Source organism: Lepeophtheirus salmonis, chromosome 1, assembly GCF_016086655.4.
Source record: "Lepeophtheirus salmonis chromosome 1, UVic_Lsal_1.4, whole genome shotgun sequence".
Taxonomy (NCBI): domain Eukaryota; kingdom Metazoa; phylum Arthropoda; class Copepoda; order Siphonostomatoida; family Caligidae; genus Lepeophtheirus; species Lepeophtheirus salmonis.
The window spans coordinates 44,722,734-44,737,113 of record NC_052131.2 but is presented as its reverse complement, the minus strand read 5'-3'; the positions used below and the strand labels follow the sequence as shown (position 1 = coordinate 44,737,113).

The following is a 14,380-nucleotide window of genomic DNA, read 5'->3' as shown; positions in this document are numbered from 1 at the left end:
GGGGACTAAAGGCACATTTATATCGACAAATCCGACAAGCCATCTGTTTCTAATCTGGTAAATATTTTCCAAATTCCTGGGCCTCCATTTTCAGAAATCCAGACAGAAGGCGACGTTATTTTAGGCATTTTATTCAGTTCTCTATCGACTATCACCATCTAATATTATATTAATATTGGATAATAAAGGCGGGAATGATAACGTTCTTGATGGAAGAGGATGTATATTATTTAATCAATGATACCATAAGTATTTCTTCTCTTCTCTTCGCACGCTTTTGTATTCTTACCAAAATTATTAAACTTAGTTATGGTATAACCTTGTATTTCTATTAACCTTCATTCAGAGTATAATTGAAGATCGAAATCCTTTCTTGATATGGAGTGGGATTTGTGTATATTTCCCATATTTCATTGTAGCTTATAGGTAATCTAATAAAGCGTGATAACTGCTAAGGTGCTCTCCTCCGAAACATTATTCAAACATTATTGTCAAGGTTAACATGTTGATTTACGGTTTCTTTTTTTGCTTATGATTTACGACACGCCCATATAAATTCAACATTTAATAGTCCTGCAAAAAAAATTTCAACAAAACGTTGAATATTGGAATATGTATTAGAGTTTTTCTTGAGAACCTCTATCTGGAAAAGAAGTGCTCCCAAAGTCTCCAAATGTTCCTTTAAGTAAAATTAAAATAATAATAATAAATATTTGAAGACAATCAATAAATATTTAGTGGTGGAAAATATACAGGCTATCCGCATGACTAAAAAAATATACCTATAATCAATATGTTAAGATTTATTTAAAGTAGGTAGATAGTGAGGTAAATATTAATATATGTACAGTTATACCATCATGTAATCAGCCTTGCGATAATTTAGAATTTGATGTACTGTACCGTACGACTGTGAATAAAACTTCTTTTTTGCTTACCAATGAGTTGCAATTATTTATTATGGAAAAGTATATAATGATGTACAACTACAACAATTAGGGCTGTAATTGGATGAAAATTTATATAAAGTTTTCAGGGGAACTTAGCTTTGTGAATTTTCAAATGAGTAATTTATGTGAAATTGAAATGTTGCTGCAGTAGGCAGGTGTATATTTCATGACTCTCAAAGTCTTATGGTGCAAATAGTTGAAAAAACTTAAAGTTTAATTGATGCAAAAATATATTAATACAGTTTTATAATCACTTGACGCCCTTTAAAATCTTGCTTGAAGTTTTGATGTGTAGTTTTGGGTTTCAGTTTTTAGATCTTACTTTTCTGTAGTTCCACGCTTAAAACAAAATTATAAGTATTTATTCCAACTCGTCTTTTTGCATTTGAGAGTAACAGTATTCTCGAGTATTGGAATTCTAGAGACCTGGAAAAATCCCACAAAAATTTAATTCGCACATGAGCTTAATACAAAAGGATTGATTGGGTGGTTAAAGTGGGAAAAAGGGTCGTTGTAATTTTTTACTCTAATCCATCAACTTCAAGATTATTCCCCGTTTCTAGAATTCCATGGCTGAATATATGATCAAACATAAATCCATCAAAAAATATGCAGTATCGCCCACTTTGAGAAACACTGGCTTAGAACATCCGTTTGACTTATCTTACTACTGATATTGCTGTTAAATCCTATTATCTATCAACTTGTTTGTGATGATGCATTTTTGCTACATTGAGTACAAATTGCAGCATCTCCAAAATTAATCAGAGCAATAGTGTATGTGATATTTTTTACATCACCGTGCGGAATAATAATTTTATAGTCCAACAGTACTTATATATTTTTTAAATGTCGGATATGTCTAGTAACCTTGCTCTTTATTAGTCTTATGAACAAAGTTTATTTTTTAACTCGAATTAAATCTTGTTATGCTGTGAACAACCCCTTATTATAACTGATAATGAGTTCAACAGTTGTATAGAGGGACCTAATTACCTGGTTATCAACACATTTAAAACTTAGAAACGGTTTAGAAATGCATTGTGGATTTCATGCTTTAGCCCTGTATAAAATATGACCTAGAACGATTGTGAGACTTTTTATAGTTGCAACCTGAACAGGGTTATTGTTTTTCCAAAGCTGTAATCATTATTATTTAATTCAAGAAAGACAAAAAGTAATAACGAGGGTTTGCTCGGGAGTTAAAAGTGTAAGCCCGTGTTGGACTGGATTGAGGATCGTCATATGATTAATTCTAGCCTGTAGATCCTGTCTAGATAAGGAGTGGGGTTTGAGTTTATTTCCTACCTCTCACGGCTGCTTGAGGCCAATCTAATATGAACGTCATGGCCGGTGAGCTGCTTTCCTTTCAAAAATTCTTGAAATTGTCAGGATTGCCAAGTTAATTTTTGCTAAATTTACAAATCGGTAGGTCATATTTTATACAACTCTATCCATACTCCAATTGTAGGGATGGGATTTTTCAGAGTCGCAATTCTACAGTCTTCAAAATATAAACTTGAGTTGCAAGTGCCCATCCCTGTTCCTTAATCTTAATTAAAATATCTAACTCAAAAGTATTTTGGAGTTCTGGGATAGAAGATTTTTCATTTTTACTATCCATTCACTTTGAGAAATTACATCATGAACGTGTATAATCTTTATGAAATATTCATGGTCTATTATGGTTACTGTGACAACGAATGGCTCCATGGAGCGAAGAGAGTTAGAGCAAAAAAGAATAGATTAATTAATTATTAAACGGAAGTAAATATATTTTTTTTCTCCTTCTCTACCAAGAATGTTCATACTAAATTTGAAGAATACTTGATATTATATTTCTAAGTTAATAGGAATGTATTACTTATGTAGTGTAGAGTAATGCTTTAAGGAAGATATCAAAAATTAAAAATGAAGACCTTGTAAATATGGGCTGTGGTGCTTCAAATCCAGATTTGATTTACAACAATGACAAAGAGAATTATTTTCTTCCACCAAGCATTGATAGAATTGAAATCACAATCAGTCCCTCCGTAGATAAGAATAAAAAGACCTTAAAGGAGCCAGAGCTTATTCGGTTACCTTTTAATATATCAGATACAGCGAAGGAGCGAGGAATAACGGATGAGGGATCTCGATTCTGTTCCTTCGTTGACGAACGAGATGTGGGTGTAGAAACTAACGAAGAAAAATTGATGGCATCATTGAAGGTAAACAGGCCGTTTAAGGATGAAGCAGAATTTCCTATTGAAAAGGCACTGCGGCTTTCTTGTGATAATGACTCCATATATTGGGTTCGACCACATGAAACTTCCTCCAATCCACAATTGTTTGTGGATGGAACGAGTCGAACTGATGTAATTCAAGGAACTATTGGTGATTGCTGGCTCCTCTCAACTGCTGCTACTTTAGCAAAACGGGGGGATCTTATTTATAAAGTAGTGCCACAAAATCAATCTTTGAGTCCTGAGGACCCTGAATATAATGGAGTCATCCGTGTTCGATTATGGCATTTTGGGAAATGGACCCAAGTGTTTATTGATGATCGACTTCCATCAAAAAATGGGAGTTTTATCTGTGCCAAATCCTTGTCTGAGGATGAATTCTGGATTTCAATGCTAGAAAAGGCTTTTGCAAAGATGTATGGAAGTTACGAAGCCATAGAGGGTGGAATGCCATTAGAGGCAATGATTGATTTAACCGGAGGAATAGCTGAGAGATATGAATTGAAAAGAGATAACATTGATCAAATCTACAAGTGAGTGGTTCTATTCAGATGTAAACATGATTGATTTTAAGTATTTAATAGGTATTTGAGACGCTCCTTTGTCCATCAGTCTTTCATTACTTGTTCAAGGAAAGGCGAGTGGAGGGCTTCTAATATACCTGAAGGAAATGGTCTAATAAGGGGCCATGCCTACACCGTTACTGGATCATACAATGTTATCTATAATGGAGAAAAAGTCTATCTTTTACGGATTCGGAACCCATGGGCGGACGAAAACGAATGGAAAGGAGACTGGTGTGATGGAGATCCAAAGTGGGACAACATCTCAAAGGAGACAAAAAGGTCAATAGGTCTGCACAAGCGATATGACGGGGAATTTTGGATGGATTACTATAAAGACTTCTTTAAGGAATTTACAGACGTCACTATTTGTACCCTAGGGCCTGACCTTGACAATGATGGAAGTGCAGATTCAGGGTCCATAAGCAAAATACTTTATGGTGAATGGATTACAGGAATTTCAGCAGGAGGCTCCAGAAACAATCTTATATCTTTTGCCACTAATCCACAATATATCCTTACTATTAACCAGCCTGATGATCAAGACACTGTTTGTCAAGTAATTATAGGACTTTCTCAAAAATATCGAAGATCAAAGTCAAAACTGACTCAAATAGCATTTATTATGTACAAAGCTAATTCTGATGAACCAGGGAGACGCTTAGATGTTTCACATTTTTCATTAAACTATGATGTTGGTTCTTCTGGAACATATATTAATTATAGAGACGTTTTCAAACGATTTGAGCTTTCACCTGGATATTACGTTCTTATACCTGCAACGTTCGAATCAGGAGTTGAAAGAGAATTCATGATTCGTGTTTTTGCTGGACAGGATTTTCAGATTTGTAAAATTTGAAAATTATAAAATATTTTGTTCATTTTTTCAACAGAAATATGTAATACATGTATGTAGGGTATGAGCACTCTAACAAACATGACTAGTCTCAAGATGGTGCAGATATATATATACTGAGTCTTAGTAAACAAACTACTACTAACTAATAAGTATACAACCTTCATGCCAAAAAATTCATAACCGAAATCCACCTATCAGGCGAGGGGTGGCCCATTCCCAACGGAACAGAGGGCCGTATTTCTGAAAGTTTCAAGTCTCTACCTTTCTTATTTAGGTAAACAGTGTTCATTCCACCTATAGAATAACCTTATTTTTTCAATTTATTTAGTATCACGTAACCTCTGTCTTTATATTTATTCACTTTTCAACACAGTTTCATTTATTAAAGGTTTAACCTATCTTAACTGATTTGTATGTGTATATATATATATCATTAACTGGTTCATCTAGGGCTGAACGAATAAATAAATTACTCATCTTCAACAATGATAACATCTTCGTCACTCAAAAATACTCCACTCAGATTATTTTCTCCAATAGGACAACTTGTACTCCAACTTGAACTACTTCCTAAGGACGTTGAAATCCCCTTCATGTCAAACTGAGAGGCAATCCAGTCCAAAAAGCAACTAGTGCGAGTATATGCTCCAGGATATCCTGGTTGTGCACACCCAACACCAAAAGAAACAATGCCTTCGGTTAAAAATGATAAAAAATTAACATGATTTATTATCATGAATATGAAGAAAATAGGATATTACCAATCCATGAGTATCTATCGCTGTTTCTTTGTTGTGCCATGAGAGGACCTCCCGAGTCTCCTTGACATGAGTCACGACCAGATGCTGCAGCACAAACGAGTCCTTTTGGAAATTTGAATTCATCTCGATCTTGACATGAAATAACATCCACTTTGACATGCTTTGCCACATTGGGAATGGATCGAACTTTGATTGGTGTTCCCTGTTACAAGAAAATGAGTAAACAATCAATGAATGCATTAAAGATGATAAAAAATAGTAATATTGATCTCACTCGTATAATCCTGGTTTGTGTTACACCCCATCCACTGACAATGACACTTTGATCCATAAATGACTCTTGCAGGTTTGGTAGGCAAATGGGATACAATTTCTTGCGCCTCATTTTCCCTTGAAGGGACTCCTTCTCAACCTACAAAAGTATTTGAAAATTAGCTTCCCCTTGTGTGAGACCTACGTAGATTTAAATATATTTTGTAATATATGTACTTTATAAATGGCAATGTCATTGCCTGTCGTAGAAGCTCTTCGATATAAAGGATGTACAATTACTTCAACGACTTTGAGAGAGACCTCATATTTATCTTTCCGTCTCAAATTATGCTCTCCACAGACAATGGAATAGTCTCGTGGACCGGCATCTATGTAATTGAAAAGAAGAAAAAAATTATCTAGGATAAATGTACCATACCATGCATTATACTTTTATCGTAGCAATGAGCCGCTCCCACGAGTATGGTTTCGGAGGGGGGTCCGGAAATCAATGTAATTCCACAAATATGAGATCCTCTGAATCTCAGAGAACAGAGCCAGGGGTATTCATTTTCCCGAATGTCCTTCCCACCGATGATCCGCGTGGACACTCCTTTCTCTCCACAAAAAGGAAAGTTTCTTAATACTTTATCGGGTATCAATGAAGGAGTGGTTGTGGACGAGGACGAAGTTGTTCTGCGTGTGGTCCTAGTGGTTCTTTTCGTAGTTCTAGTGGTTCTTTTTGTAGTCCTAGTGGTTCTTCTTGTGGTCCTAGTGGTCCTTCGAGTAGTAGACTCTAATTAAATTAGTTAATTTATCATTTGATTTAAGTACAGTTGAAGAAAAGTACCACTCACGAGTTGGTTGAATTAAAATGATTTGGCTGTTACTGGAATCACTACTACTACTACTCCCAGATCCAAAAATATTAAATGGTTTTTTGGTGGTTGTTGTGGTCGTTGTCGTGGTAGACGTTGTAAATATGACGGATCCAGCCACAGAGCCCAAAAAGAGTCCAACAGGAAAGGCTAAGATATCCAACTGTCTGTTCTCCGTTTCATAAGTTGAAGTGTCTTTGGAAGAAGGGCCACTGTCTTGAATTTCTAGTGCTAAAGAGGTTGATAGATACATGGATCCGGCACAAATCAGGAGCCATGCCTTTATTCTCGTGCAACCATTCATGCTGTGAACTTGACTTCAAAAATAACATCCTTTTTTTTCCCTTCTTGATTTCACTTTTTCCCTTAATGTCACGGTAGATCCTGAGGTCTGTATCAGTATTATTCATGGGATGGACATTTACTCAGTCATATACACATATAATATGTACTATGGTCTATGGTAGTACATGTCCAGGTATAGATTTTTGTCTACATAATGCAAACATGTAGATATTATGTATTCATGGTCATTGATGTGGGCCTTGTCTACAGATAGAGAGGTGGGCAACATGACAAAAACATAGGCATGCTTCTTCCTTAACAGTTCACATTATATCCTCCTTCTCTTTTCCCTCGAGTCCTGTTGAAGGAATTTGCAAGACCTTGCCCAATACCATCATCATTCAAATTGACATACGTACGTACGTTGATATATTTAATGTAATATCTCGAGCTTAATATTAATTGAGGGAAGGATGTTAAATAATTAATGTAAAATGGTGGTAAAAACATGCGTGAATGAACTAAAGAGGGGCCATCCCGCCATTTTATAAGCCTATATTTTGATTAACGAATTGTATAAAGCAGTATGAATATAATAATCTACTTTTTTAATGTCAAGTTTTTGAAATGATTATAAAATAATAAAAATATTGTTATAACATAGGAAGGAAGTGAAAGCAGTGAAGAAAAGATCATTTATATGTTTATTAGGAATTTATTAATTATTCTATACAGTAGCAAGAGAAAGTGCATGCGTATATAAACACTTATTTTTGTTGAGGGAAAAATATGTGTGTGTTTGTGTTTAGGAAAGAGGAGAGCTGGAGCTAGCTAAAGCATTAAAATAGAGCTAACTAGAGAGAGTTGTGATGATAGAGGAGTCCCCCTTCTCCCGCCCCGTCTGCCGGCCTACTATTAGTGTTTTGCCGAATTTTACTATTATATTATTAGTTATTACTATTTAGTATTTATTAATACTACTACTACCCCGTCAGCGTTGTAAAAGTCTATGAGTACTCAAGAACGAGGAAGATTTGGAATTTTTTTTTGGCACAAATCAAAGTACGCGTTAAGATGCCCACTTACACAAGTAGCTCACATAAACATATAAGGCTCTAATAAGAAGGGATGTCTCAGATAATTGTTATTAGCTATAATAATAACAGTATGACGTTATTCCTGAGGGGCAAAGGATGTGGTTCTGGTTTACGTAGCAGAATTATACAATTAGCCAGGGTAGGGGATAATAATAAATAGATTGATTGTTTGTCCTTAGTGTTATATAAGGAAGAAAAGGAAAAGAGAAAAGAAAAACCGTAAAAGAGTTTGGCAAACATTTAATTAGATTATTTTTTTGTGAATAGGTGTGTACATGTACTTAGGACTAATTATGATTTATGACGTGAGTAATGTTGGATTAAATTATGTTAAAATGAATCTCTAAATTGGGCGGAGATGTAACTACTAAGGGATTCTACTCTTCTCTCAAAAGTGTATTAATTTACTCGAAATTAAAAAAAATATGTGTATATTGGCTGTGGAGTCAGAATGGGATGTGGACAAAGTTCTTCCTTCGCTCAAAACTACGGATATAACTTTTTTCGATTTCGGAACAAGGGTAAAGATTTTTTCTTTTACTAGATACTACAAACATTTATTTATCTAATACGCAGAAGCTATTTTTATTTATATATTAGTATGTTTCTACATTTCACAATTAAAGGCTACGTTATTAAATTAATTACTATTTACTTTGTTTCCTTGTCCTCTATACTATTATAGGAGTTCTCTCAGACACTTCTTTGATGCACAAACAAGAATCTGGAGAGTCCTCAACATTAAATCCTTCATCCATTGAGGAATCTCAGTCACAAATTCAACGCCACCAACGTCTCAATCAGGAAAGGAAAATCGCTCGGAGTAAAACGTAGGACTCTTAGTTTTGTTTTACTTTATTTTTGGTATAGTATATAATAATATGTGTATTATTATTATTTATTCTAAATTACCCCAATAATAATTACGAGAAAATGTTTAAAATTTTACATATTTTGTAACTAACCACCTTGATAAATGATTTTTAATTTTTAATGATGATCAATCAACTGACCATACACGTCATGTACAATATTATGATATTCTATAAATTGAGTTTTGATTGCATTTCATCATTTTATTTTACAGGGACGTGTCTTCAAGTCAAATCAATTTTTTCAAAATGCTCGATGAAAAGATTGAAAAGGTAAGTACCTACAAAATTAATCATTTTTATGTAAGGAGTGAATGTATAATTTGTATTACGATATTGTGCATATAATATCATATATTTTAAAAAGAGTTACTTTGAATTTTAATTAATTACATACCTACTTTTGTCCCTCCTTGTTTAATCATGATTCATCACTATGAATTATGTTTAAAACTAAATATTTATTTAGTAATGTATTCTTTCTTTTCCTTAGGGTTTTGTTATTGACGAAGAAGAAGAAGAAAAACCCATTGATAAGTTTCAAAATAAAAACTTACAGACTTCTAATTACTCCTTACCTCAAAATAATCCAGCTTTTCACACCAAAAAAATTCTTCAAACAAGGAGTTCTTGACATTTAATCTCTCCTTTGTCCTAATTTTATCATATTTTTGGTCCAATTTACGAATTAAGGAAATAGAGTGAGGGTTTTTTTTTTTTGAGTTGAACTAATTCATCTTTTTGGTTTACAGCATTATTATTTATTAATTTCCCTTCTATCACTTAATAATACCTTAAGCTAAATTTGAGACTCATTAATGCTTTAGATTCTTCTCTTTCATGTATTTATATTTATTTGTATCCATGTGCTCTATTTGATATTGCTTCCTAGCGTAATTCCAGTAAATTATTCACAAATGTTTTTCTTAGAATATATCGGTCCCTATCAGCTATCAACACTAACTTAATTATCTTAAATAATTTATAATTTGGTATCAGTCTCCTTTTTAATTCTTTGTAAAAATATACAGTTACAACGGGAAAATAAGCATTGGATGTCCAGCTCTTGGATGAATATATAGTTATATATGATATGAAACTCAACAATTAGAGGTGATTATAAAATGTGGCTGTTTTCTAAGGTATTAAATGTACAATGGATGCTGCATAAAATGGTTATTTGTATTAACCTTGATGTACTTCTATATTATTAATGTCTGTTTTGTTGTCCCGTCATAAAGATGTTGAATCTTTCAACGAGCAAGAAAAAGTACTTCCCGGCACATAGATATTTGCTCTAACATGACATAAATCATTTATTCTATGACATTATATTTTGCCTTGACTAAGGAAATATAAATTGTGAAGAATGACGGCTTGAACCTATTGGAGAGTAAATTTCATCGTCGTCAAAAGCTGTACTTATGGGGGAAAAGCTTTTTAAAAAATGAGTACATATGTTTATTAGCAAGATTTTTTTTTTTTTTTGTATGACGTGAAATAATGAAACATTTCACATACTCAGTTAGAATCAATTAGTTAGACACTAGAATTGCAAAATACCGTAAATTGAGATGGATGGAAGTTTACGTAAGAGCAACAATTCATCTATGTACATTGAATATATATATAGTATATGTAAATATCAGTTATATTAAAGTGCAGTTCTATAAAGGTAGTTAAAATTATATAGGTAATAATAAATATAATGTAATTTTGGTTGTATTTTTTTCCATCAAAATAGCTATAGTATAATATATTTTTTCATAAGAATAGCTCTAGATAATAAATTAACATTGGACGTCACATTAAGGCACTGTATAAGTCTTCTCCTTTAAATTCCACCAAAAATATTTATCAACCAACAATACTTGTTGGAATAGATTTACTAACTTCTGCAATTTTATGGGATCGATGAGTTGACCCCCCTGAGAAACCAGGCATATCCCTACTTAGGTCCTCCTTAGCACTAAGAGATGGAACACCTTTGATGCACCATCCTAATGCAAGTCGATCGAAACCAGTGGTGAATAAATTAGCCTTACATTTCCATTGGTAATCCATTTCAGGGTTTGTACATGCCCATTTTGCGGCTGTGACAAGACGGTGGTGCGATTTAGAAAACTCTCGAGGTAGACGGAGTAACTTTTGGCTTGGAGTGTTAAGATCGTACAGCACTATGTGCCGATTGTCATGAGGGATAGCAATAATGCCTAAATAAGGAAATTAAATACATTTTGTGATAATATGAACAACTAGAAATGAACCTGAGCTAGATACTGAGAGTCTATTTACAGGGGACGAAGTTTGAATATTTATAGTTGGAGCTCTCATATTGCGAAGATCCCAAACTTTTACTGAACGATCATCAGAACCGGAGACTATCTGATCCGAGCGTGCGAATACAGCACAAGTGACAGACTCTGTGTGTCCCTATGTATGAATGCATATGCGTAAGGGAACTGGCTTTACATAATTTCACAAACCTGAAAAACGGAAACAGAATGAATTGTTTCACGAAAATCCCAGAGGCGAAAAGTAGAGTCTCGACTAGAGGTTGCAATAAGACGCTTAGTAGGATGACAAGTGACATGCGTTAGTTCATCGTCATGCCCGGCTAGGGTTTGTATAAGAACCCCTCCCGCATTGATATCATAGAGGTTTCCAGTACGATCCCACGAAGCAGTTACAGCTTGACTATCCCCAAACCATTGACATGAGATTACAGTTCCAGAATGACCTGTTAATGACGTCACCGGATTTTTGACAATGCTAACCAAATAGAATAGAAATGCAACTTTCAAATGAATGCAACTCTCAGAAGCCGAAATCTCCTACCGATTATGGAGAGACGTCAAAGTTAAGAGACCTTCATCAGATGATTCGGAATCATCTCCACTAGAATAGACGAAATACCCAGATGGTGGATTTGAACTGTTGTTGATGATATTATTACTATTATTGTTATTGTTGGAGGAGGATGCAAGAGAAGGATTTCCGTTTCCAATACTTCTCCGCCATACATGTGCGGTGCCGTCACCTGAGGCAGTCATGACAAGGTCTTGATTTGGATGAAAGGATATTCCATTTACCGATCCTTCATGACCATCATAAGTTAGAAGACATTTTCCTGACTCTACACTCCAAACACGAGCCGTTTTATCAACGGATGCAGTTCCAATAACAGGGAAGTTATTAAAGCATGAAACATCAACATCCCAGAGACCATCACGGTGAGCCTTAAACTTTCCAATAAGGGAGCAAGAAACAGACGGTGTCTTGAAGCTGGATACAATCTTTGAGGTGTGAGCTTTAAGTTTATGACGCGTTTTAAAGGCTGTGTTTTTGGTGAAGGACTTGAGAACATTATTCTTGTCATCTGGTTCTTCCAGCTTATCCTCTTCATAAAAACACCCGCCTGTGGAAGATTAAGACTTCAAAAATTAATCATTATTTATTCCCTCCCCACTCACCCTTCTCCAACTCGGATACTTTATGTCTCAGAGACGCGTTCTCCATATAAAGAGCATCAAACTCCTTTTCCAATTCCTTGAAGAGGGAGTACAAACGGGCCTTTGCTTTAGGCGGTAATCCAGGATAAGTCTGCTGATGATGATGAGTAAAATAAGTTCCTTGATTCTCCATTTTGAGTCATGGATGGATTAAGGATTAGACAGAGATTTCTGAGGAGGGAGGGGAGAGAGAGCACCAAAGATATTCAAGGCTGCTTCCGTTGTATGATTGTCGATTGATAAATTCAGTCTTGCAGCTCCGAGTAAGATAACAAATAAATCATAAATGAAATAGTATAATTAATAGTATTAGAATGAATATCAATACAATACTTTAACTTCACTATTAAATTATGGTAATACTTATTACTTATTAGTAATGTAAGTTCCAAAAGGGAGGACACGCACAATTGTTAGGAGAGCTATTTATTTAATTCTATATATATAATTTTATTAAGAATTTGTTGTTGAGGTTCTCAACTTATAGTTATCTCCTCGGGCCAGCTAGCCAGGGAACACTGAAATGAATATGGAACGATATCTTTTTTTGGCGTGCGCTTTTTTTTTTACTAGAGTGCAAATGAATTAATGTAAATGCAGTAAATTGAAACTTCAACAGCTCATAAGCTATAAGTTTATAACTCATAAGTCATAATTTACCCTTTTAAACTATTTCATTTTTTTATTGAAAACTTGACACATAATTTTAATTGAACTTAATTTTATAATGAAACAAATATAATATGTACAAGATACAAATGACATTGAAGAAAAAAGGAGATAATTCACTATTCAATCTGATTTCAGCTTTGAAATTTTTTTAGTATATTAGAAGAATTTTTGCGAGCACTTTTCTTTTTTTATTTACATAAAGATAGTTGTTTGCTTCAGACACAAAAATTTTTACTAACATATTAAACATTTTTGGTTCAATTTGATTAAAGAATGTGCTGCTATGACGATGATTATAACCAAAATATCTTCGTGCACCTTTTACAAAAACACTTCGTGGAGTAGCCATAGATAAAATAACATTTCACCTTTCTTTATTTGAAAAAATATGTTGTAACAGTTCACAAAGATGTCCTCCAAAAATATAGATTACATCACCGGGCTTTTTTAGACCACCTCTATTAATTTCATTTACGAAGGAGACTAATTCTTGGTATTTCCCGAATCATCCATTGAGAAAATAATATCTTCATCCGAAGATAAGAACTTGGTGACACACTCCCGATTTAACGTTTTTAAAATAGAATGGGTAACATAGCCACATAAAAAATAAATGAGCGGCTCTAGACCTTTAAGTGAATCTAATTCTATTGCAGAATTGGAAGATATAAGGCTGATAAATGTAGAAACATCTTCTTCACTTGAATAATTAGATTCTTTTGTATCGACTTAAATTGATGATATTGATTTTAAAAAGAGGCTAAAACAATTTTATTTTCTCAGCCTCAAAAAACTGTGGACAACTGATATAGTAATTTCCAGTAGCCAGTTGTCTATACCCCCCCAAAACGCCTTTCTATTGGGTCCGAATTAATTTTACGAAGAAAAATAAATATAACTTTATTTTTATTTAGTAAATACATAGCAAAATGGATTATTCCTATGGATGTTTGAAGGGCGATATTAAATGTATCGGAAGATATACCCCCTCCATGTTTCTTTGAAAGTGTCTCCCAATTTTTAATCAATTCTGCAAAACTAATCAAGCTAGAGACGTCCATACATATTCATTTCAGTGTTCCCTGATTCAAATGATTATTTTTTTCCCCTTTTGGACATTTAATAAGTTCTCCCGAATGACGTTTCAGTCACGTTGTCACTATCAATATGTATGTACAAAAAGTATTTAATATATAATAATTACACCACAACTCACAAGTCACAACTGATTAATGTAATATTTATTTTACATCACAAACTGACAAACCTCGAGCGCTCATATATACACTGTCAAAATTCGTACTAAAGACTCTTCTCGAACTATTAAATAAAACTAAAAGGCCTTCAAGTCTTTTTTTTTACCTATTGCCTACCTCTGTTTGTATAATGCAACTCATGTATTCCTTACTACGGAGTAGACGATACCTCAACGGCTCCAGGTTGACGTTACTACT

General features: G+C 34.0%; 4 protein-coding genes across 5 annotated transcripts; 2 read left to right on the top strand and 2 right to left on the bottom strand.

Annotated features, from left to right (window-relative positions):
* The first annotated feature begins 2,753 nt into the window (after nt 1-2,753).
* LOC121131619 (calpain-A-like) lies at nt 2,754-5,083 on the top strand. The gene is made up of 2 exons (XM_040727004.2): nt 2,754-3,708; nt 3,760-5,083. The coding sequence occupies exons 1-2, from the start codon at nt 2,879-2,881 to the stop codon at nt 4,595-4,597; spliced, it is 1,668 nt and encodes a 555-aa protein (XP_040582938.1). The 5' UTR covers nt 2,754-2,878; the 3' UTR covers nt 4,598-5,083.
* Nucleotides 4,937-7,684, bottom strand: LOC121131673 (serine protease 33). Its single transcript, XM_040727033.2, has 6 exons — nt 6,468-7,684; nt 6,062-6,406; nt 5,848-5,999; nt 5,633-5,770; nt 5,359-5,560; nt 4,937-5,290 (listed from the first exon to the last, which is right to left on the bottom strand). The coding sequence occupies exons 1-6, from the start codon at nt 6,790-6,792 to the stop codon at nt 5,067-5,069; spliced, it is 1,386 nt and encodes a 461-aa protein (XP_040582967.1). The 5' UTR covers nt 6,793-7,684; the 3' UTR covers nt 4,937-5,066.
* Nucleotides 7,685-8,250: 566 nt separating this feature from the next.
* LOC121131721 (uncharacterized) lies at nt 8,251-9,705 on the top strand. The gene is made up of 4 exons (XM_040727072.2): nt 8,251-8,391; nt 8,556-8,700; nt 8,958-9,015; nt 9,236-9,705. The coding sequence occupies exons 1-4, from the start codon at nt 8,322-8,324 to the stop codon at nt 9,374-9,376; spliced, it is 414 nt and encodes a 137-aa protein (XP_040583006.1). The 5' UTR covers nt 8,251-8,321; the 3' UTR covers nt 9,377-9,705.
* Nucleotides 9,706-10,448: 743 nt separating this feature from the next.
* Nucleotides 10,449-14,153, bottom strand: LOC121131646 (WD repeat-containing protein 37). 2 transcript variants are annotated; one of them, XM_040727024.2, is made up of 7 exons: nt 13,990-14,153; nt 12,625-12,772; nt 12,216-12,511; nt 11,581-12,160; nt 11,229-11,514; nt 11,010-11,175; nt 10,449-10,955 (listed from the first exon to the last, which is right to left on the bottom strand). In XM_040727024.2, the coding sequence occupies exons 3-7, from the start codon at nt 12,385-12,387 to the stop codon at nt 10,600-10,602; spliced, it is 1,560 nt and encodes a 519-aa protein (XP_040582958.1). In that variant the 5' UTR covers nt 12,388-12,511; nt 12,625-12,772; nt 13,990-14,153; the 3' UTR covers nt 10,449-10,599. The 2 variants fall into 2 exon arrangements, with proteins under 2 accessions (XP_040582958.1, XP_040582956.1); XM_040727022.2 differs by having other exon boundaries at nt 12,625-14,153.
* Between the last annotated feature and the right edge of the window lie 227 nt (nt 14,154-14,380).

What these genes read in the sequence shown, in the direction of transcription:
- LOC121131673 (XM_040727033.2), bottom strand. Translation starts at nt 6,792, where the DNA reads ATGAATGGTTGCACGAGAATAAAGGCATGGCTCCTGATTTGTGCCGGA. An exon ending in ATGACATTGCCATTTATAAA is followed by an intron (nt 5,771 to 5,847) that starts GTACATATATTA and finishes ATACTTTTGTAG; the next exon opens with GTTGAGAAGGAGTCCCTTCA. An exon ending in CGATAGATACTCATGGATTG is followed by an intron (nt 5,291 to 5,358) that starts GTAATATCCTAT and finishes TTTTAACCGAAG; the next exon opens with GCATTGTTTCTTTTGGTGTT.
- LOC121131646 (XM_040727022.2), bottom strand. Translation starts at nt 12,387, where the DNA reads ATGGAGAATCAAGGAACTTATTTTACTCATCATCATCAGCAGACTTAT. An exon ending in AGTATCCGAGTTGGAGAAGG is followed by an intron (nt 12,161 to 12,215) that starts GTGAGTGGGGAG and finishes AATCTTCCACAG; the next exon opens with GCGGGTGTTTTTATGAAGAG. An exon ending in TTGACGTCTCTCCATAATCG is followed by an intron (nt 11,515 to 11,580) that starts GTAGGAGATTTC and finishes CTATTTGGTTAG; the next exon opens with CATTGTCAAAAATCCGGTGA.
- LOC121131721 (XM_040727072.2), top strand. Translation starts at nt 8,322, where the DNA reads ATGGGATGTGGACAAAGTTCTTCCTTCGCTCAAAACTACGGATATAAC. An exon ending in AAAATCGCTCGGAGTAAAAC is followed by an intron (nt 8,701 to 8,957) that starts GTAGGACTCTTA and finishes TTTATTTTACAG; the next exon opens with GGACGTGTCTTCAAGTCAAA. An exon ending in TCGATGAAAAGATTGAAAAG is followed by an intron (nt 9,016 to 9,235) that starts GTAAGTACCTAC and finishes TCTTTTCCTTAG; the next exon opens with GGTTTTGTTATTGACGAAGA.
- LOC121131619 (XM_040727004.2), top strand. Translation starts at nt 2,879, where the DNA reads ATGGGCTGTGGTGCTTCAAATCCAGATTTGATTTACAACAATGACAAA. An exon ending in AACATTGATCAAATCTACAA is followed by an intron (nt 3,709 to 3,759) that starts GTGAGTGGTTCT and finishes AGTATTTAATAG; the next exon opens with GTATTTGAGACGCTCCTTTG.